This window comes from Eutrigla gurnardus (genome assembly GCF_963514095.1).
Source record: "Eutrigla gurnardus genome assembly, chromosome: 22".
NCBI lineage: Eukaryota > Metazoa > Chordata > Actinopteri > Perciformes > Triglidae > Eutrigla > Eutrigla gurnardus.
In genome coordinates, this window is record NC_139933.1 from 625,001 (window position 1) to 651,396 (window position 26,396).

Here is a 26,396-nt window from a genome sequence, read left to right on the forward strand (position 1 = left end):
AACCCAAAACCCAAAACCCAAAACCCAAACCCAAAACCCAAAACCCAAAACCCAAACCCAAACCCAAAACCCAAACCCAAACCCAAACCCAAAACCCAAAACCCAAAACCCAAAACCCAAAACCCAAAACCCAAACCCAAAACCCAAACCCAAACCCAAACCCAAACCCAAACCCAAAACCCAAACCCAAACCCAAAACCCAAAACCCAAACCCCAAAGTCCTGACTAGGGTTGCAAAGGGGTGGAAAATTCCCGGTAAATTTCCGGAAAGTTTCCGGTAAATTTCCACGGGAACTTAAGCTTGGGAGTTTTGGAAATATTCCATATTTGGAAACTCTCCATGGGAATAATGGGAATTATGGGAATTAATGGGAATTTAGGGGAACTAACTGGGAATATATTATATCCAAGCATAAATATGAACAGAAGTCATAAGAAAACATCCATACAAAATGTTTTCAACAGATATTTCAACAGATTTATTTGAAAGTAGAACAGAACATGTTTTAATTAGTTGCTTCAAGTCAAAAACAGGAATGTTAGGTTCAATACTCCCAACCCCACTCATTCAAAAATGGAATGGAATGTTCCCGTTCATTGTCTATGTAAGAAGCCGTGCGATGCCGTCACGGAGCGGCGAATTTCGAGAGACGGAGCGCCGCCGCCCGCAAGCTCTCGAAAATCTTTTAAACTGACCGGTGTCGATCTAAAATAAAGACAGATTCAGTGACTGCATAGCTTATTTCTTTCCTAAAATGTTTTCAGAAACACATTTTAGTGAACTATTTTTGTAAAATAAGAGGGAGGTGGGAGGCTGCGAGGGGAGAACGATACGAGCTCGGAGGAGCACAGAGGGGAGGGGTGCATGTGTGTGTGTGTGTGTGTGTGGGGGGGGGGGGGGGGGGGGGGGCTTTTTTCAAATAGTCTTTGTGCTTCAGGCTCAAAAGTGTGGTCCAGTCTTCTAGTGATCTTCTGTACATGTGATGGAGGCATGCACAGTGCCAGTAGGGGGCGTGGTCTCAATAGCCGTGCACTAAGCAGTGTGTTCTGTGCATGTGGTTGAGGAATGGCATGGATATTCAAGTGTATTTGAATGGCATCTGTTTGTTTTAGTCAAGATTATGCTACAAAATAACTTTCCTCAGCTATATTTAAGTCCCCTTTGAAGAGCCAACCATCAATTTTAAAAATTCCCAGTTTATTCCCGTATATTCCCATAAATTCCCATTAATTCCCATTAATTCCCATAAATTCCCATGGAAAGTTTCCACTTTTGAAAATTCCCGGAATTTTGCAACCCTAGTCCTGACTGAAGATTCATCCAAAAACATCAGGAGTAAATGTGTTTGTTGGGGACTATTTTCATCTGGACTGTGTGTGTGAGAGAGAGAGAGAGAGAGAGAGAGAGAGAGAGAGAGAGAGAGAGAGAGAGAGAGAGAGAGAGTGACGTACCTGTCGCTGACCTCAGGTCAGCCAGGAGGAGCTCACTTTGCCAGATGTTCAAACGGCACGCTGACCTGAGTGGAGACCAGAAACCTGAAGTTTAGTTCCTCAGATTCAGACCGGAGAGAATGACCTGTAAATCTACCTGTGACGCGGCGATGCGTGATTGGTCGAGGCGTGATTGGTCGAGGCGTGCGGTGAGGTCGGAGGAGGAGACGTTGGCGGGCGCCCCGCGGTGAAGCCTCATCGCCACCTTCCTCTCTCGCTCAGCTCGCTCGGCCCTCCCGGCCTGAGGAGAGCGGTTACCTGCAGACAGACAGGCAGACAGACAGACAGACTGAAGGCCCGTCCTGTTTAATCACCTGTCTGTCTGTTAGGGGTTCCAGAACCACAGACCGGATCCCCACCTGCCTGCTGGCCGCCCCGCAGGGCCGGCGTGGAGGGTGTGGGCTCCGCCTCGTTCCTGACTCGGTTGGCTGCTGCCGGGTTTGGACCCGGCGGGGCTCGACCTCCGGCTCCTCTTTGACCTCCTCCTCCTGCTCGCTCTTCCCCCTCCTTGCCCTCCTCGGCCGTCCGGCCGGCGCCCTGAAACACAGCGGGAGGTGAACAGTGGAAGAGGCGCTCGGCGGCGTGGCGGAGAGCGTGGGACTCACAAACTTCAGCATGTTCCAGTCGAAGACGTAGTCGTAGGAGAAGCCCTGCCGGTAGAACAGGTTCCTGAACAGCTGCCTCAGGTAGGAGTAGTCCGGCTTGTCGTCGAAGCGCAGGGAGCGGCACAGGTTCAGGTAGGTGGAGAACTCGGCTGGAAACGAGAAGGATCAGTGAGTCCGGGTCAGTGGACCGGGACTCTGCCGGCCGGGTCCTCATACTCACAGGGGTATCCCTTACACAGCACCTCGATGGGCGTGGACATCTTCTTCTCACTGATGCGCTCGTACTTCTGCCTCTTGGTGGCCGCCTTCAGGCCCTGCCACGGCAGAGAGCCCAGGTTGAAGTACATCAGGACGTAGCCCAGAGACTCCGGGTCGTCCCTCCTCGACTGCTCTGTGGAGGGAGGGAGGGGGGGGGGGCAAGGAGACAGGAGGGAGGAGAGAGGAGGGAGGAGACAGGAGGGAGGAGACAGGAGGGAGGAGAGAGGAGGGAGGAGACAGGAGGGAGGAGACAGGAGGGAGGAGAGAGACAGACAGAAAAAGAGTTGTGAGACTCGGGTTTTGAACACCGTCCCACGGAGGCGGACCTCCACCTGCACGCCGCCGTACCGATGCCCAGGTGGGTGTTGATGGAGGCGTAGCGGGCGGTGCCGGTGAGGTTCTTGTTCTCGCGGTAGGGGATGTGCTGGTGCGTTCGGGCGTCCCGGTATTTCTTGGCGAGGCCGAAGTCGATGATGTAGACCAGGTTGCCCTTCTTGCCGAGCCCCATCAGGAAGTTGTCGGGCTTCACGTCTCTGTGGATGAAGTTCTTGGAGTGGATGTATTCAATCCGGCTGATCTGGGAACAGAGAGGTGGATTATTCAATCCGGCTGATCTGGGAACAGAGAGGTGGATTATTCAATCCGGCTGATCTGGGAACAGAGAGGTGGATTATTCAATCCGGCTGATCTGGGAACAGAGAGGTGGATTATTCAATCCGGCTGATCTGGGAACAGAGAGGTGGATGTATTCAATCCGGCTGATCTGGGAACAGACAGACGCATCTGGCAACTCTGATAATCAATACCTTTGAGTGGTGTTGATGCTTTCCGTTCCCAGTTAGTGTTTAAAGGCCACCAGTGAAAGAAAAGTTGTTGATCAATAACCCTCCTGCAGATCTATAGAGGTCCTTTTATAGGCTGGGGCATTAAAAAGCAGTTATTGCCCCTTTAGAGGAGCGATGACAGCAGAGAGAGCGATTAGGAGACGAGGGAGAACAAATGTTCTGGTTCCGGACTAAAGAATAACATATGAGGGATTAAAGAGGCCCACAAAAGGCAGGCGGACCCTGGACCAGGATCAGGGCCGGCCTGTCCTGGATCACTGTGACTTTCATGGAGGATCTGAGCGGTCAGAGAGAAGCTTCGTCCCGAGCCAGGAAACAAGCTTCAGAGGTTCAGAGGAGAATCATTCCCCGGTTATGACCGGATCCATTTAAGTCTAAAAATAGCCCCATGCTTTTCTTGTGTTGCGTCCCGGCCGGAGGTCCACCACAAAGGTGCATGAATCACCGTGCTTCAACTGGATGTGTGGATCTGAGGTGTCGGACCCCCCAGGACCCCTGAAGACTCACCATCTGGTCCGCCAGCAGCAGGACCGTCTTCAGGCTGAACTTGCGGGAGCAGAAGTTGAACAGGTCCTCCAGACTGGGACCCAGCAGCTCCATCACCATGACGTTGTAGTCGCCCTCCGCTCCGCACCACTTGATGGACGGGATTCCCACTGTGGACATATAGACATATAATTATATTATGTATATTCAATGTGTAAAGTCATGTATAGATTGTGTAAAGCTTTTTTACTTTCATTTAAAGGATTTATTGAAAAATGTCTTGATCACGTTATCTCTTCTAATCTTTGTTAATTCCACCTTCATCATGTGACGCCACAGCAACCCTGAACTCGCTGGTCTCCTTCTAGCCCCCTCGCTGGTCTCCTTCTAGCCCCCCGCTGGTCTCCTTCTAGCCCCCTCGCTGGTCTCCTTCTAGCCCCCTCGCTGGTCTCCTTCTAGCCCCCCGCTGGTCTCCTTCTAGCCCCCTCGCTGGTCTCCTTCTAGCCCTACTGCTGGTCTCCTTCTAGCCCTACTGCTGGTCTCCTTCTAGCCCCCTCGCTGGTCTCCTTCTAGCCCCCTCGCTGGTCTCCTTCTAGCCCTACTGCTGGTCTCCTTCTAGCCCCCTCGCTGGTCTCCTTCTAGCCCCCCGCTGGTCTCCTTCTAGCCCCCTCGCTGGTCTCCTTCTAGCCCTACTGCTGGTCTCCTTCTAGCCCTACTGCTGGTCTCCTTCTAGCCCCCTCGCTGGTCTCCTTCTAGCCCTACTGCTGGTCTCCTTCTAGCCCCCTCGCTGGTCTCCTTCTAGCCCCCCGCTGGTCTCCTTCTAGCCCCCTCGCTGGTCTCCTTCTAGCCCTACTGCTGGTCTCCTTCTAGCCCCCTCACTGGTCTCCTTCTAGCCCTACTGCTGGTCTCCTTCTAGCCCTACTGCTGGTCTCCTTCTAGCCCCCTCGCTGGTCTCCTTCTAGCCCCCTCGCTGGTCTCCTTCTAGCCCTACTGCTGGTCTCCTTCTAGCCCCCTCGCTGGTCTCCTTCTAGCCCTACTGCTGGTCTCCTTCTAGCCCCCTCACTGGTCTCCTTCTAGCCCTACTGCTGGTCTCCTTCTAGCCCCCTCACTGGTCTCCTTCTAGCCCTACTGCTGGTCTCCTTCTAGCCCCCCGCTGGTCTCCTTCTAGCCCCCCGCTGGTCTCCTTCTAGCCCCCTCGCTGGTCTCCTTCTAGCCCCCTCGCTGGTCTCCTTCTAGCCCCCCCGCTGGTCTCCTTCTAGCCCCTCTGCTGGTCTCCTTCTACCCCCCCCTCTGCTGGTCTCCTTCTAGCCCCCTCACTGGTCTCCTTCTAGCCCCCCCTCTGCTGGTCTCCTTCTAGCCCCCCCGCTGGTCTCCTTCTAGCCCCTCTGCTGGTCTCCTTCTACCCCCCCCCTCTGCTGGTCTCCTTCTAGCCCCCTCGCTGGTCTCCTTCTAGCTCCTCTGCTGGTCTCCTTCTAGCCCCCCCTCGCTGGTCTCCTTCTAGCCCCTCTGCTGGTCTCCTTCTAGCCCCCCCTCTGCTGGTCTCCTTCTAGCTCCTCTGCTGGTCTCCTTCTAGCCCCCCCTCTGCTGGTCTCCTTCTAGCTCCTCTGCTGGTCTCCTTCTAGCCCCCCCGCTGGTCTCCTTCTAGCCCCTCTGCTGGTCTCCTTCTAGCCCCCCTCTGCTGGTCTCCTTCTAGCCCCCCCGCTGGTCTCCTTCTAGCTCCTCTGCTGGTCTCCTTCTAGCCCCCCGCTGGTCTCCTTCTAGCTCCTCTGCTGGTCTCCTTCTAGCCCCCCCTCTGCTGGTCTCCTTCTAGCTCCTCTGCTGGTCTCCTTCTAGCCCCCCCCACGCTGGTCTCCTTCTAGCCCCCCCGCTGGTCTCCTTCTAGCCCCCCCTCTGCTGGTCTCCTTCTAGCTCCTCTGCTGGTCTCCTTCTAGCCCCCCCTCTGCTGGTCTCCTTCTAGCCCCCCCGCTGGTCTCCTTCTAGCCCCTCTGCTGGTCTCCTTCTAGCCCCCCCGCTGGTCTCCTTCTAGCCCCCCCGCTGGTCTCCTTCTAGCTCCTCTGCTGGTCTCCTTCTAGCCCCCCCTCTGCTGGTCTCCTTCTAGCCCCCTCGCTGGTCTCCTTCTAGCCCTACTGCTGGTCTCCTTCTAGCCCCCTCGCTGGTCTCCTTCTAGCCCCCTCGCTGGTCTCCTTCTAGCCTCCTCGCTGGTCTCCTTCTAGCCCCCTCGCTGGTCTCCTTCTAGCCCTACTGCTGGTCTCCTTCAAGCCCCCTCGCTGGTCTCCTTCTAGCCTCCTCGCTGGTCTCCTTCTAGCCCCCTTGCTGGTCTCCTTCTAGCCCTACTGCTGGTCTCCTTCTAGCCCCCTCGCTGGTCTCCTTCTAGCCCTACTGCTGGTCTCCTTCTAGCCCCCTCGCTGGTCTCCTTCTAGCCCCCCCTCGCTGGTCTCCTTCTAGCTCCTCTGCTGGTCTCCTTCTAGCCCCCCCTCTGCTGGTCTCCTTCTAGCCCCTCTGCTGGTCTCCTTCTAGCCCCCTCGCTGGTCTCCTTCTAGCTCCTCTGCTGGTCTCCTTCTAGCCCTACTGCTGGTCTCCTTCTAGCCCTACTGCTGGTCTCCTTCTAGCCCCCCCGCTGGTCTCCTTCTAGCCTCCCCGCTGGTCTCCTTCTAGCCCCCTCGCTGGTCTCCTTCTAGCTCCTCTGCTGGTCTCCTTCTAGCCCCCCCTCTGCTGGTCTCCTTCTAGCCTCCCCGCTGGTCTCCTTCTAGCCCCTCTGCTGGTCTCCTTCTAGCTCCTCTGCTGGTCTCCTTCTAGCCCCCCCGCTGGTCTCCTTCTAGCTCCTCTGCTGGTCTCCTTCTAGCCCCCCCTCTGCTGGTCTCCTTCTAGCCCCCCCTCTGCTGGTCTCCTTCTAGCCCCCCCGCTGGTCTCCTTCTAGCCCTACTGCTGGTCTCCTTCTAGCCCCCCCTCTGCTGGTCTCCTTCTAGCCCCCCCGCTGGTCTCCTTCTAGCCCCCCCCGCTGGTCTCCGGTCCTCCTGAGGCTTTCTAGACCCCCGGCCCTCCTCTCCAGCGGCTCACCTCCGCCCTGCATCATCTTGTAGTACTTGCTCTCGATGTGGAGCTGTGGGTGTTTGGTCTTCACACACTCCAGTTTGATGGCCACCTCCTCTCCGGTGGAGATGTTGGACCCTGAGAAACACACACTCATTACAGCTGAGATATGAAGCATCACTCATTCATAATGTAATGTAATGGTGTGACATTTGTGCCAATAATAGTCAAGCACGGGTGCCTGTGTGGTGAGGGGCCCCAGAAAGGCTTGGGCCGGCCCTGGTAGTTCTCACCGAGGTAAATATCTCCGAAGGATCCGCTCCCGATCTTCCTGCCCAGGCGGTACTTGTTCCCCACCAGTAACTCCATGACTCCGGAGCTGCTCCACCCACTGAAGGAGTACACACACACACACACACACACACACCGTCATCAATCAGTGTGATCAATAGAGGACCCGGTGCTTCAGCTGCAGAAGAGAAGATCTGTGACGTTGCTCAGAGTTCAATCACTGCAACTTCCTTCAAAAGGGAAATGTTGCTCACTTCCAGAAGTGCCCTCATGGGGGGAGGGGGGCAGAATTAAACATGGGGGGGGGGGGGGGGGGGCACACATCCTCTTCCAGGAGTCATAGGGTGCAGTCGAATAGTCAAAAAATAAGGTCCTAACTCCTATTCCTAACTCCTATTCCTTGACCTCTGGGGAAAAGGTCACGGGGTTAAGGAAAGGCGATAGGAGAACTCAAAAGGATTTAGGAATAGTCGACCGCGGTGCTCAGAGAATCCGACCGGACTTTCACTAAGCTACGTCATTATAACGCGGCCTGATGATTGACAGCTGATGATCGGCACCGGTGATTGACGTGCGTCTGCGCTGGAGAAACTACAATAATGGACTACAAAAAGCGCATCGTCCACTTCTCCACATGTTGGTTTTATCAACAGCTGGTTCACTGACCGGCTTCAGGTCCAGCAGCTCCTCCTTCCTGTTTGACCGTTGTTTTATAGTTTTCATTTGTGGTTTTAGTTTCGTTTTTGTCAAGTTTGTAACATGATTGAAATAAATAAAAAAATACCATTCAATTATTATCACTGTCCACACATTTATGATCACTATTCCAATTACTCTGTCTGCATGAAAGTTAATGTTAAATATGTAAATAGGCATATTGTTTGTTTTCATGAACGGCCGAGGTGTGCGTCACTTTAAATGTTGCTCTCGCTAAGAATTGTGGGTCGGTGTAATCTCCTTTCCTATCGCATAGGAAGGTCCGTTGCATCCTATGCTAAAGGAGCTCTGAAAGGAAGCATTGGAGCTCCTTTCCTTTGCATTTAGAGAATCCGAACGGCTCTTATCATGGCGGCCACTTGTTTACTTCCGGGTCACTCCTTCAGTTAGGAACCTTCCTAAGAGAAGAAGACTATTCGACTGCACCCAAAGTGATTTTGCATCAAACTCCTGATTTGGGAGTCAGCTGACTGGAATGAGTCATGGTTTCCTTTAGTCTGACACTGAACGCTGACTGAGTTCACGTTGCTGTTTTTTATAGCCTGGGCTGCTTGTAGACCACCAGGCAGACCTCCACAGACATCCCCAGACCCCCCCAGACCCCCTCCATGCAGCGTGCAGGGTTACATGATAAAGCCTTCAGCTCTGCAGCTCCTCTCTCTGCCTCTAAGATCTGATCTACTGTCAGTGTTACAGCAGCGAGATGCTACTACTGCAGGACTGCAACGAGACCCCCAAACCAGGCAAGACCAGACCACTTGGTGCAGCTGGCCCAGAAACCAGGAGAGAGGGAGGGGGGAGGAGGTGAATGTAAAACCCGGTGTTCGTCCTGACCATCAATGTGGGAATGAACCAACAACCGCACCCTCCGTGTTCAGGTAGGACCCCGGAACAGCCCCCGTTTGTACACACACACACACCGTTGACAAGCCAACATACACACAACCCCCATCCCGCCCCAGCGCCTCCTCACCGGGTTAAGTCCGGCTCCGTGGTCCCTCCCAGATCCGTCTCACTCAGGACTCAGGACTCAGGACTCAGGACTCAGGACTCAGGACTCAGGACCCTGGACAGCGACGCACCGACGCGGCTTCGGACGGCTCATAATAATAACCTCGGGAGATCTGAGACCCGGACCCCCCCTCTCCTCCCCCCCAAAAAGAGGACCACGCCACAGATCCTGATCCTGATCCAAGCCGAGTCTGGAAGATTCTCAGTGTCAACCCGCGGAAACCAGACGGTGATGCTCTCTCTCCCTCCCTCTCTCTCCCCCTCACACACCCCCGCCAGCCTCTCCATTCACACCATCGACAATATCGATGATGTCATCCGCAGACGGGAGGAGGAGAAGCCCGGATCGGCTTAAAGCCGCCGCTCTGGTCCTGGTCCGGGTCCTGCGAGGATCAATGAAACCAACAGCCTTCACTGCAGGTTAATACTCACACCGACACAGTTCATGATCACATAGGAGATCAATAAAACGGAGTGTTAACTGATCTAGTAGTGACAGCGCCCTCTAGCGGTTCCTCCTCCGGACGCGTCGGAATTTAGAGGTTAAGGACTCGATCACTGTTCCTGTTCAACATTAATGCTGGACTACAAAGTCATGAGAAGGAACTTCTTTAGGTGGAAACAGAACAGGAGGACTGCTTCAGGTTCTCGTCTCGGTTCATGAACTTCAGTCCACCAGGCAGTGTGAATGAGATGTTTATGGGATGTAACCTGATACACGTTATTATTGATACCCGTTAATGACTCACCGATCAAACAACAAACCACTTAAGAGTTCAATTCAACCTTTATTATCTTGTTCTTTTCTCCTTTAAATTAATTTCCTCTCCTTTTTGTAACATCTGAAATAAACAAAAACATCCTGAACAGGAGTGATAATAAAGACTGACTTAATTTAAATGGATACATAATAATAATAATAATAATAATAACAAAAACAAACAGTAAAAGATAACAGGTAATGTCTTTAACGTGTCTGTAAAACACTGTTCCAGCTCAGCTTGGTATGGTAGGATTCGGCATCTCAATAGAAATGCCTTCAGTTGGTTGCTTCGTCTTAAAAACAAAAATATTCTCTTATTGCATTTGGCAGAAAAACAAAACAAAATACATACAGGAACATAATGCTGCTAAAAAACACAACTTAAGAGACATATGCAATAGTGCCGATGTTTTTGAACTTTTTTAGCTATTACAATATCCAAGCACGCAAACATGAATACACGTCCACAAACACACACTTCCTCTCAAATGTAAGCTGTCAGATCGACATTTATTCACTTCCCTGACTGGAGCAGATAAATGTTCACACACACTCACACACTCATGAATCTCTCATGGACGAGAAAGAAAGAACAAACATTCAACATTGTATATAACACAGACACTCCGATATCGTCGTCATTATTATCTTCATCCTCCTCCGTCCGGTCTACTGCCATCACTCCTTTCATGCACACACAGGCAGGCAGGAGGGCACCTTGTACAGCGAGTAAATAAGTGATCATAGTCATCATTATCATCATGACAATATACAATAACCAGCTTGATTTCTCGAGTAAGAAAAAAAACTCAATAGCGAGGTCAGTGTTTGAAGGGCAAAAAAAGAAATCTCTGAATTTCCACAAAGTTTCACACGTTTTTCTTTTAAAACAGAAAAGAAAAAAAACAACCGACGTACATCAACGAGGAGATACAATTTTGCTTGTCAAATATAAGAGCAGTGTGTAACTGATGAAGGTGTGAAGGCTGCTGACATGGCGGGCAGGCGGCCGCTGGTTTGTTAGCCAAGGCCACTGCTGTTGTGACGGTTAGTCGTCCGTAAGGTGTAGCTGTTGTGTTGTAGCTCGCTTTCAAAGATGGAGGGATTTGTGGAGGACAACAACAAACCCAGAGGCATATAGTGCAAGTTTGGCTAATGTTGGTTCTCTTGTTTACCGTGGTCCCATGCTGATGGACGTCCCACCAAGGTACCGACTAAAACGCTTCCACCATCTCAAAGGTTGCTGTTCATCCATCTGACTCAGTAGTGTGGCGTGTCCCCCCCATCTATACAAATCCAGACCCCCCCCCCCCGAAGCTTCCAAACATGAGAACTTAGAAGGATGCCAGCCAGGTCTCCGAGGGCTCAGTCTGCAAGTCGGATTTTTGTTGAGATTCGACCATTAAATAGTAGAAAAGGAAAGAAACTGTGGCACACTTAAAACCAGCACTAGCTAAGGTGTATGATGTGGGACTCTGGCTGAGCCGGTCTGCAGTGCATGCCTGAGTGATCGGCTCTCTGAACGCTGACCGAGTACAAAGAGCTATCCAGTCCAGTCCTAACCAGTTGAATGGATCTCACCTGTTCCCCCAGTTCAAGTTTTACTGATGTCTTCATTTAAAGTTAAGCGGTTTGATGTGTGTGTGTGTGTGTGTGTGTGTGTGTGTGTGTGCATGTACTGCATGCAGCCTGTGTGTAGTATGAGTGTCTCTCTTCATGTCGTCTCTATGTGTAAATAAATACAGAGTTTGACATGTATTACAACGTGTGTGTGTGTGTGTGTGTGTGTGTCAGTCAGCCCCCCCGCCCAGCAGGTCCCCCGGCAGCAGGGAGGCGGGGCTGCCCATCTGGTGGCGGTCGTCGAGTGCCGGGGCGCCCCAGAGGCTACTGCTGGGGTACCCCGCCCCGCCCATGCCCCCCATGCCCCCCCACAGGCCCTGCCTCCCGGCCTCCACGGCCCCGGCCCCCGGCCCGTTGCTGCTCCACTGGGCGAAGATGCCCAGGCCGGGCCCCTGGGGGGCAGGCTGGTCCGATGAGCTGCCTGTGCTGTCCAGACTCTGCCATCCGGAGCTGGAAGGCCCGGTTCCTCCTCCGTTTGCTCCTCCTCCTCCTCCAGCCGAGGAGCCTCCTTCTCCTCCTCCTCCCCCGCCGCTGCCTCCTGCTCCACTCCCCCCGTTAGCATTGGCCCCCACCACCGAGGAGGCAGGAGGCCCGGAGCCTGCAGAGCTGGCGGCGGTTCCTGCGCTCGCTGCTCCTCCTGCCTGGGAATGTGCAATGTAGCGAGCCACATCCTCCTCGCTCACGAACTCCGCCAAGATGGTGGTGTTACCCAGAACGCACCTGGTCAACAACAAGGCCGTCAGAGGTTTAACAAGCATCTCCTGGATTAACTACGATCACAAATCATCTCTACAGTAGAAGATGTTTTAGTTCTAACAGATGATTGAATATAGTTAGCACCTGTACAAACTCAAATGTTATATATTTTAATTCATGAGCGTTGGAGGCTACTACTTCTACAGGGATCAAGATGAAATAGCCTTACATGTGCAGTGCGCTCTGGGCCTTGGCTGCCTCCTGTTTGGAGCCGTAGCGAATCAGAGCAGTGCCCTGGGTCAGGCCAAGGTGAAAGGTCAGCAGAGGGCCGTGCTGCATGCAGATGGTCCTCAGGGTGGAGCCATCAATCTGCAGGAACATAGAAGGGACGGATGACGGTGAACTCAGGAGTGTTACCATGGTGATCATGTTGATGAGTGCATGAAGGGAGGTTAAACACAGCAGCACAGCTGTTTCCAAAGACACTCTAAAACAACGCTAGCATGTGTTTACCTGTGGTGTGAGGTTGCTGAGCACCAACCAGCAGCTTTCCCGAGAGCTGCCGTCACTCCAGGTCGAGGCTGCAGAGACACAAACACATAGATAAACCCTGGAAACAAGAACCTCACTCCGTTTCCACCTTCTCACACGGAATAATGATGAAGAACGTTCCCGACGGCTCCGAGGCTTCTCTTCCAGATCAAACATACCCAGAAGTTCAAAAGATCTCCTCTATACGTTTAATCTGATGGATGTTTCAACAGCCTGGACGCTGAAGAGGAACGACGGTGTTAAACAAGATGATAAAGCGTCGGGACGTTACCAGTGGTGTTGGAGTTACCGCCCCAGCCCCGGCCAGCAAATCGAGGGGCTCCTCCGGACCACGGGGAAGGCGATGGCTGCTTTTGACTGGCCAGTCCTGGAGGGGGGCGGGACAGCTGGCTCTGGCTGCTGCCACGGTTGGCTTTCCAGGACTTGTGTCCGATGGGCTCTGGGGGCCAGCTGGTCTTGTATTCTGTGTACTTTGCTGTGGGATTTCAGGAGAGGGGAAGAGCAATATGTAACAATACCAGTAACCAGGACAAAGACAGACACAATGAGACCAGCAGAAGATTAAGGTCAATCCTGTTTTCACGCCTTCGACCTACTCCTACATCTAACAAATCAAATAACTCCTCATCAATCAATAACACTGCACCAGGCTGTTCCACTCAACAACTCTCCATTGGTCAAACAGTTAAGACACACCTGAGCCCAGTTATGTACACAAAATAACTACATCAACTCATCAATAACATGATACTCAGACAGGTTCTTCCCATTAATAGCTAATCTGCTGATTATATTCTCAAATGATTCACTGTTGATCTGTGACACGTCAAGGAATCATCACAAGCCAAGTTATGGATGAGTTCTCTGGTCGTGTGATGGATGGACTGACGGTTTCAGGCGTGAGTGTGTTTGAGGGAGTTACCTGAGTTGTGTGCGTTGTTGAGGGGACTGTCTGAGGCACTGTAGGGCCAGGCACCAGGTGAAGGCAGCAAGGTGTTGAGGGGAGGGGTGGAATCTGCAAACCAGCGATGTTGGTCATTCACTTACATTGAAGAGGAAGGCAGACATCTCTACGGCTGATATCTCCCAACGCTCACGTCAAAACAATCCAGATAGATAAATAGCACTACAGCTAAGTGGACAATTATTAGTATTATTTTGGGTTGAATTTAAAGTGAACACAACAAGGGGAAAAATATTCATGATGCTTAGAAATCCATACACAAAAATAAATAACACACCGTACGGCCAAGAAAATGTATAAATGCTTACCAGTATTGTCTTGTAACAACTGGTGCTCAGTATCATTGAGGTTGGGGGACCCTGCGTTTCCCATCATGCTCCCGGGGGTCATGTAAGGGTCAGAGTCGGGGTCGACTCGGTCGATGCCCTTCCAGGGGACACCAGGCTGGAACTCTGGAGAAACACACACATTCACACATGTTTTTTTTGCTTTCTGTAACTCGTAAACCAGATATTTCCTGGTCTCCTGTTTATTTTCCACGTTGTGGGCGCCCTGAGGTCAGCGTATCACTGTAACGTGTCACTGACCAGGGGGCCAGCTGGGCGTGGGGGTAGGCTTGGTACCCATCTTGTTTCCAGGGGTGCGATGCCAGTTGTCTCCCAGTCCGTCTCCAACCATCATGTCATACTGAGAGTAGGGCGAGCCCCCCGGCATCTTCATAGGGGTGACAGGACCTGGAAGGTGACGGTGTGTTACATCACTGAACACCAGACTGATTCACCAACAATCACCATAATATGTGACTTCACACCTAATCCCATTAACACCCTTCCATTCCAGTTCTTATCAAACAAGCACTAGAATGAAAATAAAATGATATATATCACCATTTTTGTGGAATGCGTTGTCAGGTGAGGAGGTGTCTGGAGAAGAGTGTCCTTCCATCATCCATTTGAAGCGGGACTGCTGAATCCCGAGGTCCTTCATGCCCCCAGGCCCCCCCACTGCAGAGGTGCCCAGGTCCAGACCCGGGAGGTTGATCCCAGAACTGAACCCTGCTCACAGGAAGAAACATTTATCTAGTTAGGAAACCTACTCTAAAAGTACTGCAGATTTCACAGACCTGTGATCTCTGGGAAATATAGTGTTTACACGCTTTTTTAAATAAAACCGGTCTAGGGACAAGCACTAACCGGAGTATGGTCCAAGGTTTTTCTGGTGCAGGTCAGCCACAGATGCTGCCAGGCCTGGATGGTGCAGGGGATCAGCCCCGGGCAGTTTGGGACCCCCTCCAACATGGTGGGAGGGGGAGAGTTTGGAGCTGCCGCCTAAACCCCCGACCTGCTGCTGCTGCCTCTGCTGCTGGAGCACGGCCATGATCCTGGCCAGCTGAGGAGGCAAACAAAAGCCCAGAGTCAGCAGCTGGGTGGCAGAGAGGGTGAGTGATGTGTTGTTTGCTGATGTGTACCTGTTGAGGGTCAGCCTGCTGCCGCACGTTGGGTGGGAACTTCCTCTGGTTTTGCAGCAGCTGCTGTTGCTGCGGCGGCTGCTGCTGCTGCTGGAGGAGGAGCTGACAAGCCTGAACGAACACAGAACCAAAGAGAAAGGAAACCAAGGCGGCGTGAGAGGCAACACAAACAAAAATGCACCCGACAAACTCAAGCGCTTGTCAAACCCACGCGTGTCGAACGAGTGCTTTGTGGACTTGTGGAATGTTTTTGGCTAAACTGCAAGTGAATCGTCATCTTAATATTTAGGCAGCGAGTCTGTAGCCAAAGTTTGTCTTGTGTGAATGCACCATAACGATGATTTCTCAAGTCGATGTAAGGTATACGTTTATGAGTCACGTGATCACATCACTTCTCAGTTTATGTCCATCACAGCAGCCCTGTGACGGGACATTGCGGTGAGATAAAAGGAGCTGCTTCTCACCAGCTGAAACTGGATGTGAGGAGGGTAGATGCTGCTGAGCATGGCAATATGCTGGGGGGACAGCTGTGGAGGGAACACACCTCCCCCGACGCCCGCCACGCCTCCCACGCCGCCAACACCCCCCACGCTCCCGCTGGGAGAGGGCATCTGCTTCAGCACGGAGCCTGGCACCTGGAGACACACAACGGCAGGCGAGCACACCTGTTACCACAGAAACGCCTTGGTGCCGTAACCACTAGCAACCGCATTAGCGTACCGCCTCTCCCAGTTTAACATCGATTCTCCTTCATGTTCTCATTAACTGTAGTTAACAAGTAGCTCGACCCCGAGTGAGTGAAGCAGACTGATTCAATTCCCGGAAAAGACATGCGTTCACTTTCTATTCTTTAGAAGCAAGCAGGGAAACGGGATCAATGTGCTCCTGAGGAGAGATGATGCACTCTAGGGGGACTAACAGATACGATGCACAAAGCCAGCAGACCGCAACGTGTAAGCTCATAGAAATAACAATGAGATAATACACACCAGAACACAAAGTCTCAAGTATGCAATCCACCCCTTCTATGACCTGGATGAACAGTAATGTATGATCTGGATCCCCCATTACAGCAAACAATGCAAGTACAACTCTCAGTTTCTCCACCATCTCTTTGCAAACGATCACAGATTATTGTGTGAAGAACACGGAGCGTCTCCTAACCCTAACCCTGATCACAGAGAGAGGTCGGACAAGTCACAAGTTAAACTACTTTCCTGTCCCTAATGGATTTATTTTGTTTTATAATCAGCTTGAATTGATTTCTCGTTGCAGGAATATTTCCAAGTTGGTGAAATTCTGCTTTTTATCGCGTATTTAGCAGCAAAATGAAACAACTGTGTAACGCTGACAGCCAGCCTGCATAGTTCCTGAATCAATGCTGTGAAATAGAGAGAACTCTGAAGAACACTGGTCAGAATAAAAGCAACAGCATCAGTACCTGAGGCGACAGGAACTGATGAGGCACTTGCGCTCGTACTCCTGGGGACTGGTTTATGGGTGGGACACTTGGCTGGTGTCTTGACTGAGCCATCCCTCCGCTACTGCCGAAGATACTGTGACTGCCCTGTGATCGAAGATATATAATATCAAACCTTAGAGGACCAGAACAGTGAAGACACACATGAAAAACATACAAAGTACACAGAACATGACAGACTGGAGGAGGAAGATTAGGGGGTATAACTTTATGATAATCTTTAGAAAACTACAAGAAGCCAGTCTAAAGAAAGACAGGACAGAAACAAGAGGAGCAGTCATCTTACTTGTCTAAAGGGAATAGTGTGGTTGAAGAGGGAATGGGGCTTGTAGACAGTGGGTGGTGAGTACAGAGAGCAAGGACCCTCCTCCCCAAGGCACCAATCCTGATTGGTCAAAGGTAAGGTCTGTCACAGTGACAGCCAATGGAAGACCAATTTGAGTGGTGGTGAGGGGGTGAGGGGGGTACAGGGAGGAATGGGGCAGACCAGGAAGGAAAGGTAGAATCACAAGAGGAAATAAAGAATAGTAAGATAGAGGACAAACGTTATCTAGACATGAAAAAGACATCTAGGACAAAGATGGCGAGGTGGCAGTGAGACGGTACCTTGTCGTAATAGGACCCGGCGTCCACAGGTGCTGCCTCTTTGGATCCAGGTGGACGATAAGACATGCCCCCTCCTCCTCTTGCTGCCTTTCTCATGTCTCCATTGTAGTCATTCATCCCCATGCCCATGCCCATGTTCATGTTCATGTTCATGTTCATGCCCATGTTCATGCCCAGGCCTCTTTTATCCACATCCATCTTTTTCTCCTGGAGGGAGCCCGGAGCCAGGTCGATGCTTGGGTCCCTGGGATCATCATTCTGTCCAGGAGAGAAGCAGCAGCATCATCATCATCATGTAGGCGATAACCCACCTGCTAAACGCCACCACATTATGTATGAGTGTGTGGGCACAAAACCAAGCGTCCCTGCCACAATTACACTAAAGAGATGAATGACAGTCTTACCAGCAGCCCCATGTTAGAGAACTGTCTGTTGATGGGACTCATCCACGAGTCTCCTCCGACAGCCTTCATTGGACCCTGGGAGACACAGTGAGCACACTATGATTTCCACGTCTACAAGGGTTCTAACAGATAGAGTATCATTTAGATTCATACAATCAAAGCTGTGGAATCCGATCTTACTACATAAATGTATAAAACCAACGACCTTCAGCTTCATCTGAGCTCATTACCGAGATGTCAGATAGTGGCATAAAATACATCCATTCCTTAAATTTACATCATTAAAGAATTAAATTAAAAAAGGGATCATCCTCTTAAGAAGTACTTATTATCCACATGAAGGTGGTAGGACCCAAATGGCAAGCCTTTGTTTTCTAAGATTAGTTTTTTGGCTAGAGCGCCATTGAAGCCTTTTATTCATTTTTCAGACAGTGTGGAAACGGGGAGAGGGAGATGACATGCAGGAAATGTGTCCCGGGCGGGATTCGAACCCGGGACCACCGCGTTGAGGACATTTAGCCTCTGTACGTGGGGCGGCTGCCCTAACCACTGCTCCACCGGAAAGCCTTTGCTTTATGAGTAAATCGTTGTGGCTTTCCATCAAGATGTATCTCCCCCACAAACCTTGCTGGTGGGCTTCTTCCCAGTGTGGCTCTGTCCCCAGCCTCCATTGCTTCCCTGTCCCCAAGACGAGCTGCTTCCCTGGGAGACAGTGTTGTTCCACATGCCGCCACCTCCACCGCCGCCGCCGCTGCCCTCCTCCTCATCCTCCCAGCTTGAGTGACGCGAAGCAGCCACAGAGCCCTCTTTATCCCCCCAGCCATCTTGCATAGACTTTGGACCTGCAGGAGAAAAGACTCATAAATAAACTATCAAGACTGTCAGAACAGCAATGCAAGGTATATCTTTGTGTTGACCTGGTAAAACCAGTGTGTGTATGGCTTTCCCACAGATAACAGGTACATTTTAAACTGTTTTCACCACAGATGCTTTTTTTGATTAACTTCCTCACCAGATTTGATGGGGTTGGGAGAAGGGTTTCCCCAGCCTGATGTCTTCCCTCCAGCATCGTCAGATTCCCCCCAGCCAGTAGGGGTGTCGGTGGTCTTCCCCCAAGCTGCCGTGCCATTGTCTACAGTAGGACTAGTCGGAGACGCACCACCCCAACCTGACGGCCCTGCAGACAAACACGGATGACACAACTGTTTGTCTCAAATAAAGTCCAATGTCTAGAGCGGAGGCACATCCAGACTGAGCTGGCCTGTCACTCCGTTTCATTTACGCAGTTTAAGGTCACCTGAACACCGATTAGGACAGGGCTAACTCTCTTCCTTACACGTACTTGTGTATGAGCTATTGGTCTGATGTGGTCCAAAATCAAAGCATCTTCACTGCAGTCATAGTATCACCATGAGAAGATTCACTGACTTCACCTCCGCTGAACCCGATTGGAGGCTACAGTGCTGAAGCCGACTACTGTTTCATGTGGTTTTGAGATTCAACTGCAGATAGCAAGCAGCTGGCTGGCTGGCAAACGACTTTTGTCTCTCTTTGGATACGCTAAACCTCTACTGCAAACCTATAAACAGCAGATCATCACGCTGTAAAAAGCAGCACTTACAAAAGTAGTTCACTTTGCTGATTTTTCACACAGAGGAAGAATCAGGAAGATCTTTCACAATCCTAAACTGTCAAATTACAACCAGCCATTCAGAAAACAAACCCGTCCTTTAAATGGTAAACTGCTGTTACACATCGAGTGTCTCAGCTGAACACATGGGCCCGGCCCAATGGTCAGCTCGCCATCTGGGAGTTTTACCGTGTGCCTGATCTATTTTTTGTTGTTGTCAGTGAATCTGGCAAGAAAACACACTGACATTAGAAAAGATGAGGCCTAAAGAATATGTAAAAACTAAATTCAAGCAACATATGAAGTCCCTGTTTCTTCTAAATGACTATGGTAGAATTCCCAGTTTGTGGTGTCTTACCAGCAGCTGAGGGTTTTCCAGCTCCGTGGCCAGTGTTGAAGTCTCGGTTACCTCCGAGCCCTGCAGCCTGCCTGCTAGGCTGCTGCTGTATTGGAGCTGCCTGCTCTTGCTGCTGCTGCTGTTGCTGCTGTTGTTGTTGCTGCTGCTGCTGCTGCTGCTGCTGCTGCTGTTGTTGCTGTTGTTGTTGTTGTTGTTGCTGTTGTTGTTGTTGTTGTTGTTGCTGCTGCTGCTTTGCAATCTGAGTATGGCCATGTGGCTGCTGGTCATGCGGCGGCTGCCCAGCAGGGGCGCTGTTCTTATCCCACAGGTTGACCGGCTTGTAGCTGTAATTGGTTGGGTCTCCCCATGCTGATGTTCCATCGTCGATCTCGTTCTTCCTGCTTATGGACTGTGGTGAGGGTTCCTCCCAGCCGCTTGGTTCAGATCCACTTCCACCTCCTCCGGCGCCGCCAGGGATGGGCCCTGAGGTCCAGCCTGAGCTTTGGTTCTGGTTCTGATTCTGGGCTTGAGAGATGGGTTTCCTCCCCCCGCCCCCTTGCATAGCCCCTTGGTCCAGTGCTTGCTGTCGCTGTGGATGCTGATTGCGGGGCTGTGATTGTTGCTGTTGCAGTTGTGCCTGCGGGCCTGTGATGGAACCCGGCTGGCTGTTTGGCATCTGGTGCATTTTGTTTCCTCCACTCCAACTTTGATGGGGTTTGGAGCCCATCCCCCCTCCTCCACTCCCTCCTCCCCCTGTGCCCCCTGCTCCCCAGGTTCTCCGAGGAGCACCCTCTTCCCAGCTCCCCCAACTACCCCCACCTGAATCCCCACCTGAGTTTCCTCCTCCATTCTTCCGGTCATCCTCCCACCCCCCTCCTCCGCCACTTGATTTGGACTGTTGCTCTCCCCAGTCCCTACCTGCCCCAACCTTCTGTCCTGACCCCCACCCACCCCCTCCTCCATTCCCTCCCACCTCTTTCCACCCCCCTGTAGATTTCTCCTCCTTATTTCCTCCCCAGCCCCCACTCACTGAGTCACCCCGTTGCCCGTGATCACCCCATCCTTCCCCAGTTGCTCCTCTACTATTGTCTCTCCATTCCTCATTACCCCAGCCCTTGGCCTGCTGGCCATCCCCACCCCCCATCCCTCCTCCACCCCCCATCCCTCCTCCACCCCAGCCTGTAGCCTTCCCCTGCTGGCTATGTCCTGGCATTACCCCTGACCCCATACCAGGTCCGGGTGTTGTCACTGGCCCAGATTGTGAGACGCCAAGATTCCTCATGTTGGGGCCTGAAGGTGGTGGGGCTCTCCCCGAGAGAGAGGCCCCACTACTGCTACTGTTGCTGCTGCTCTCCCAGCCCTCTCCGGAGGACCCAGTAGATGGAGCCAGGGAAGGATTGGGCCCTGGACCCATAGAATCAGAGATCCTGGCTCCACCAGAATACTGAGAAGAACCACCAAGAGAAGAGGTGTGCTTCGATGTAGCTGATGATGATCCACCTTTACTCTGTCCTCCACGTTCTTCAAATTCCCAGGTTGTGTTTTGTCGAATCTGTGTTTGGCCCCAGCCTGTATTGGACAGGACCCGCGGGTCCAGATCAGGCCGGCTGAGCAGGTTCTGTAAGGCAGCTTCAGCATTAGGTGCAGGGCGGGGAGGACGACTGTGTCTACTGCTAGGCCCACTCCCGTTTCTGGAATTTCCACCACTGGATGAAGATCCTCCCTGTGCTCCCTGTCCATCTACTCCCCCACCCCATTCCCCCGTTTCGTTCTCCCCCTTCTGATTGTCCCAAGCTCTGGTCATAGTGGTGGCTGTTGAGGAAGAGGAGGAGGTGGTGGCAGGGGGGTTACCAGCTGTGCTGCCACCACTACTGCTGCTGTTACTGCTGCAGGCTCCACCGACTCCCTCACCTCCTGGATTAGCTCCACCAATACCAGTGGAGGTCCCACCCCAATCACCACCAGAAACACCTCTCTCTCCTCCAACTCCTGATGACCCCCACCCTCCCTGAGATACCCCGGAGGTTTGAATGCTGTTTCCCCCAGTTCCAGCACTGCCCCAAGCAGTAGCCCCACTTGTGGAACTCGGATACCCCCAACCCGATGTCCCATTATCTCCTTCAGCAGCTCCGAATCCCCCTGTGCCACCTCCTCCACCCTCCCATCCATCAGTCCTTGAGGCACCCGTTTTGGAGTTAGCTGCAGGGTAAGAAGACTGGCCTCTCCATGAGGAGGCAAGGCTGTGGTCTCCCACACTCATCTCACCTCCTCCCACACCACGGTCCATTCCTCCCCCAATCCCTTCCCCCCCGGCGATTTTTGGTCCCGCTGATTCGCTGTCCCACTTCCCCCCACCCATCTCTCGGTCTCTGGATTGCATTTGGTGAAGTTGTCGCTGATGGGTGCTTGATTGATTCACAGATAAAGTTGGGTGACCCCCCAGCACCCCGACTGCCCCGCCTCCCAGTGCCAGGCCCAGGGAAGCAGAGTTGTTGGCAGACAAAGACCCTCCATGGCCCTGGTGATGGAAGGAAGATGGACCTCCTTCTCCTGCAGCAGCGGGCCCATCCTGCTGCACCAGGGCAGGCCAGGCCGAAGGGTTGGCATTTGGATTGAAATTGGCACCTGGAATCCCACTGTTGCCGTCTACGGGGCCACTGGCATCATGGCTCCCTGGCAAAGCGGAAGCTTTGGAAAGTGAGGAGGGCGGTTGTAGCAGAGGCCCAGCTGTGGCTACTGCATTCCCTCCTCCAAGATGACCCTGGGAGGCAGCCATCCCCCACGCCACACCGTTGGACGACTGCATACATTCATTGGGCAAAGAGAACGAGGAAGTGGATGAGGATTGGTTGCCAGAGGCACTGATGCTGTTCACAGGCATTCCGTTGTTGTTGCTGCTGCTGCTGCTGCTGCCGCCGCCGCCGCCGCCGCCACCTCCGGCACCGGTGAAAGAAGCTCCTACCCCTTCACTGCCAGCAATGCTAGGCCACTCCTCCAGGTCGTTGCCATCAACGATCACCTTCTCCCTGCCCTGAGAGGAGGCCTGGCTGCCTGAGCTCGCCCCCCACATGGAATTTGCATAATTAGAAGTAGTACTAGAAGCAGCAACTGATGATGAGGTGAGGGCCAATGAGGAGGCAGCTGCACCAGTATCTGAAAAAGCAAATCCCACAAGAGAGAAACTTCAGAGGTCGAAAGGAAGAAGTCTTAAAGAACTTAACGCCATTATCTTTACATAGATCACTTCTAAATGTGACCTGCAGGATTGCTAACCCTTACCTGAGACAGCAGCCATGTTTGCATTGGGGCCATCCCCTCCTCCTCCCCCTCCCAGCAGCATGGAGGACAGTGGCGGCTGACCCCTCTTCAGTAGCACTTTATGGTCCTGCTGGCAGCGGAATCGTGGCGGCACTTCTCTCGGCATGTAGCGAGGTTGCTGCTGAGACGCCTGAGCTCCGCCTCCGCTACTCGCACTGCCGTTTCCAGCAGCACTGGGGCCGCCAGCGGTGGAGGAAGAAATGGTGGTGGAGGTGGGCTGTCCGTTGGCCACCGCCAGGCGCTTGGCATTGTTGCCGCCCTGTGACGGGGTGGCAGCACTGCCAGGGCCCAAGGTGGCTGGGGAAGGGGAGGCAGAGGGGGTGGGTCCAGGGCTGGGGGAGGCAGAGCTGCTCTGAGTGGCAGGAGACTGGGCAGACGCCGGCTTGGACAATTCTGGCACTGCAGGAACAGCAAGGAGAGAGAAACCGAGGGAATTCAATGGAGCATAATTTACAAATACATCTTTAGAGAACAGTGCACAATTCATTTTATGTACGTGAATGTGCAAATCCTATCTTGGTGTGATGCAGATAAAGAAAGGAAATATGCTGCATAGCATTCCCTGATGCAGATGCTTTGGGTTCATAAATGTTACTCTTGTCCTTTCCCCCCCAAAACTACATGCAAAGATTGCAAAAACCAATGAAGACAAGCCATGAATTATTATCCATCCTATTGTGACAGAGGAATGGTGATGCCAGACATCTAAAATACAACAACAACCACAAGTTTGGACAAACTAAATCTGCTTACCTTTGTTTTTTTGTTCTGTGACCTAACATCATGAGAAAAAGAAACACAGTTGTTAAATCATCAACATACAAAACATCAATGTGAGGACCCTAGGCTGAAAACAAAAATGACATTTAATTCATTCAGATTTCAAACCTCAGTTCAAAAACATGCAATGAGCAAAGATGAAAACAATAATAAAAACACAACCCTTTAACACAATTTACTGAAACAATCACAATAGTATAACAACTGTCAATTATCTTTTCATGACAAGTTTTTAAAAGTGTGTGCAGATTCTATTGTTAGTACTAATATTAACATCCAAGAGAAGTTCTTCCATGAGAGTACCAGAATGACTTTCTTTTGATAGGAATTTCACAGTTTAACAACCCGAAATAACTAATAAAAATGTAAAGCATGAACACGCTCACCTTCTGAGAGGCTTCCCTTTTCCTTTTGTCGTCTTTTTTCCTTTTCTTGTCTTCCATGAACTACTACTCCTGTCCTGATAGTCCTTTCTTCTAGAGGAAAAAGAAAGGTAGTCAAAAATGTGGTCACACATTCACCACTTTAAAATCACAGAGGGCTTCTTTGTATAGCCAGTGGCTTTAAGCTGTTAAGTAAACCACTGCTCAAAAAAAAAAAAAACATTGACCAATAGCTAATGATGATGCAGCAGGAATCACAAGAAAAAAAGACAACAGAACGGTCGCACTATAGATGGAGGCCACGTGAACCTCCATCCATGTGTGAGCAACAATGGACCGCATGATTGGCTGGATGAACCAGCCGTCAGGTACTACAGCTAAGAATACTGCTGGACACGTGGGCAACAATCATCCCCGTCATATTAATGCACAACACCGTAAGCTGATCCCACTGGTAGGTTCAACCAATTTAAGCTGTTTACACGGGGCTTGATTGATAGTCAGCCAACCCATCTCGTCAGCAGCCCGAGTCTGAATGTATCTATGGAAACCAAAAACAAGTGACAAACTGAAGGTTTGTTTGCATGCTTCGGTTTAATGATGTCAAGATGGTGGTGCACAAATCCACCGGCTTAGGTTCTTCTAACAGCTGTGAGACAAGAAACGCCTGTGATACGAGAACACCAAGCAATGCATTTTCAATAACATCCTTAATAGAAGAGCAAACAGCTGGCTGGCATGGACACCTAACTAAATATTACCCCAATACAGATACATTCTGATGAACTGTAGTGCTATTGTAGGGGTAGATTTTGAAGCTTTCAATTTTATAGACCAAGATTTTTCCCAAAAGAAAACCATTATCAGTGTAGATATGTTGGCCAAACAGGTAAAATACATTAACTGTTACTTTAACATCCTAATAGGCTTAGAAACTAGTGTAGTTCTACTGTAATGAAGAAGGGAAAAATACATTTTAATACAGCAGTATTAGAATATACTGGAAATAGCCAAAATCCAGGGTTCCTCCACCTTCTCCAAAGTCAAATCCAAGCACTTATCAAGCATTTCCAGGTGCATTTCCATGCTTTTCCAGCACCTTCCAGCTGTGGTAAACTCCATATTTGTACCAATCCAATGGTCAGTATTCAGTCTACTTATGATGTCACTTGTTCATCACATTAAATGAGATGTTATTGTCCTCTAAACAACCAACATGATGTTTGGAGACAGCTTTTTACAGAAGGACCACAAATGAAAGGAAAACTAATTCCACTAACAGATCCACAGAAATATAATCACCAACTATTTTCATCATCTGTTCATCATCAAAAGTCATTTTTCATAAAGAAATGTCAGAAAATGCTGTTTTCAGCCCCTCAGATATGGAGATATTCTTTTCTCTGTTCTATCATAGATGTCATCACATACAACACACATTAAACTTCCAACAGACGAGCTGACACTCGGGGCCTGCTGCATCAGAGAAAATACCTTAATTACTATGTTATTACGAGCTGTCAGACCCGGTCTCTCCAAGTCCACCGTTTACAATGTGAACCGGACCAGCTAGTACTGCCTACTGTGTTGTACTGTCAACATGATCACCGGTTCGTCCGCAGCAACGAGACGGCGTTAGGAGCGCTCTCCGGAGCTAAAGAAGGGGACGCGACACCGGGGATGAAGTGGCTTCAACTGGGCCGCGAACGCCCCCGGTTCGCGTTAACGTCCAAGCCGGGACTTAGCTGCTCATACGGGGGGGGGGGATTTAACACCCGCGTCGATGGCTAACATTACTAGTAAAAAACACGCAGACAGCGAACACAACTACCCAAGTTAGCAACATTGAGCTAGCTGTCAGCCAACGTTAGCCTAACTACCGTCCCTAATTTGTACACACCGGTCCGAAACGAGCACAAATACGCAGCTAACGCAGCACCACAACTACAGCTAACGATGCTACCGAGCATTAGCGAACAGGCTAACCTACTGACAGAAGCTACAAGTACCCGGGGGCTAACTGGCGTTAGCTGTGGCTTTGCGTTACCGCGTCATTAATACAAATACGCTGCGGGTTTGGATGCAACGACAACAACAACCGTGGAGTGTTTAAAAGACGGGCAGGGATATTATCTCACGTTACTCACCTCTGGAATCACATATGAAGAGATGCTAGCGTGCTAGCTAGCTTAGCTAAAGTGCTTCAGTGCGATTTTTTTTTTTTTAGCTTTTTGAGGCTTCATTCGTCGACGCCCGAGCGGACAGACAGGTACGTGGCCGACGAGGAGGAGAAGAGGGAGGAGATAAGACGCGAGGTGCAGCTGAACCGGCTCGTAAATAAGTACTACCGTTGTAATAGTGTAAACCTTAATGTGCAGAAGAATTTTAAATCTCAAAAAGCGCTGTGGAGTCAGTCGGTTGACGGGCGGCCATTTTGCTTGCTGCTTGAGCGTGAAGCGCGGCTCCGATGGCCCCGCGCCTGTGGTAGCTGCGTGGACGCGCTCTGACTGGTTGGCTGCGTGGGCGCGCTCTGGAGCTGGATAGCTGCTGCGTGGACGCGCTCTGGAGCTGGATAGCTGCTGCGTGGACGCGCTCTGGAGCTGGATATCTGCTGCGTGGACGCGCTCTGGAGCTGGATAGCTGCTGCGTGGACGCGCTCTG

At 51.3% G+C, this 26,396-nt stretch overlaps 2 protein-coding genes across 4 annotated transcripts in view; both read right to left on the reverse strand.

Annotated features, from left to right (window-relative positions):
• The window catches only part of csnk1e (casein kinase 1, epsilon), a 10,851-nt gene extending 2,123 nt beyond the window's left edge, over positions 1–8,728 (reverse strand). For both annotated transcript variants that reach the window (XM_084040547.1, XM_084040546.1), the window contains exons 1-10: positions 8,697–8,728; positions 7,009–7,106; positions 6,743–6,853; positions 3,707–3,855; positions 2,703–2,931; positions 2,317–2,487; positions 2,097–2,245; positions 1,851–2,028; positions 1,589–1,749; positions 1,453–1,517 (exon numbers count right to left, since the gene is read on the reverse strand). In XM_084040547.1, coding sequence (XP_083896673.1) covers positions 1,485–1,517; positions 1,589–1,749; positions 1,851–2,028; positions 2,097–2,245; positions 2,317–2,487; positions 2,703–2,931; positions 3,707–3,855; positions 6,743–6,853; positions 7,009–7,084 — 1,257 coding nt within the window. In that variant the 5' untranslated portion in view covers positions 7,085–7,106; positions 8,697–8,728 and the 3' untranslated portion in view covers positions 1,453–1,484. The remainder of the gene's footprint in view (positions 1–1,452; positions 1,518–1,588; positions 1,750–1,850; positions 2,029–2,096; positions 2,246–2,316; positions 2,488–2,702; positions 2,932–3,706; positions 3,856–6,742; positions 6,854–7,008; positions 7,107–8,696) is intronic.
• Positions 8,729–9,502: 774 nt separating this feature from the next.
• Positions 9,503–26,210, reverse strand: tnrc6ba (trinucleotide repeat containing adaptor 6Ba). 2 transcript variants are annotated; one of them, XM_084039991.1, is made up of 22 exons: positions 25,883–26,210; positions 23,739–23,828; positions 23,326–23,347; positions 22,534–22,971; positions 19,276–22,407; positions 18,300–18,464; positions 17,912–18,129; positions 17,288–17,362; positions 16,884–17,141; positions 16,564–16,683; positions 16,239–16,364; positions 15,262–15,432; positions 14,798–14,908; positions 14,523–14,718; positions 14,217–14,384; positions 13,917–14,063; positions 13,638–13,781; positions 13,288–13,380; positions 12,637–12,840; positions 12,327–12,394; positions 12,043–12,182; positions 9,503–11,837 (listed from the first exon to the last, which is right to left on the reverse strand). In XM_084039991.1, exons 2-22 carry the CDS (start codon positions 23,793–23,795, stop codon positions 11,288–11,290), a joined length of 6,603 nt encoding a protein of 2,200 aa, XP_083896117.1. In that variant the 5' UTR covers positions 23,796–23,828; positions 25,883–26,210; the 3' UTR covers positions 9,503–11,287. The 2 variants fall into 2 exon arrangements, with proteins under 2 accessions (XP_083896117.1, XP_083896118.1); XM_084039992.1 differs by lacking the exon at positions 16,564–16,683 and having other exon boundaries at positions 25,883–26,209.
• Positions 26,211–26,396: the final 186 nt, after the last annotated feature.

Excerpts from the sequence above, each read along its gene's own strand:
- tnrc6ba (XM_084039991.1), bottom strand. The coding sequence starts at position 23,795 with ATGGAAGACAAGAAAAGGAAAAAAGACGACAAAAGGAAAAGGGAAGCC. Across the intron at positions 13,381-13,637 it reads GTTGTTACAAGACAATACTG|ATTCCACCCCTCCCCTCAAC; the intron begins GTAAGCATTTAT and ends GCTGGTTTGCAG. Across the intron at positions 11,838-12,042 it reads GCCCAGAGCGCACTGCACAT|GTGCGTTCTGGGTAACACCA; the intron begins GTAAGGCTATTT and ends GTTGTTGACCAG.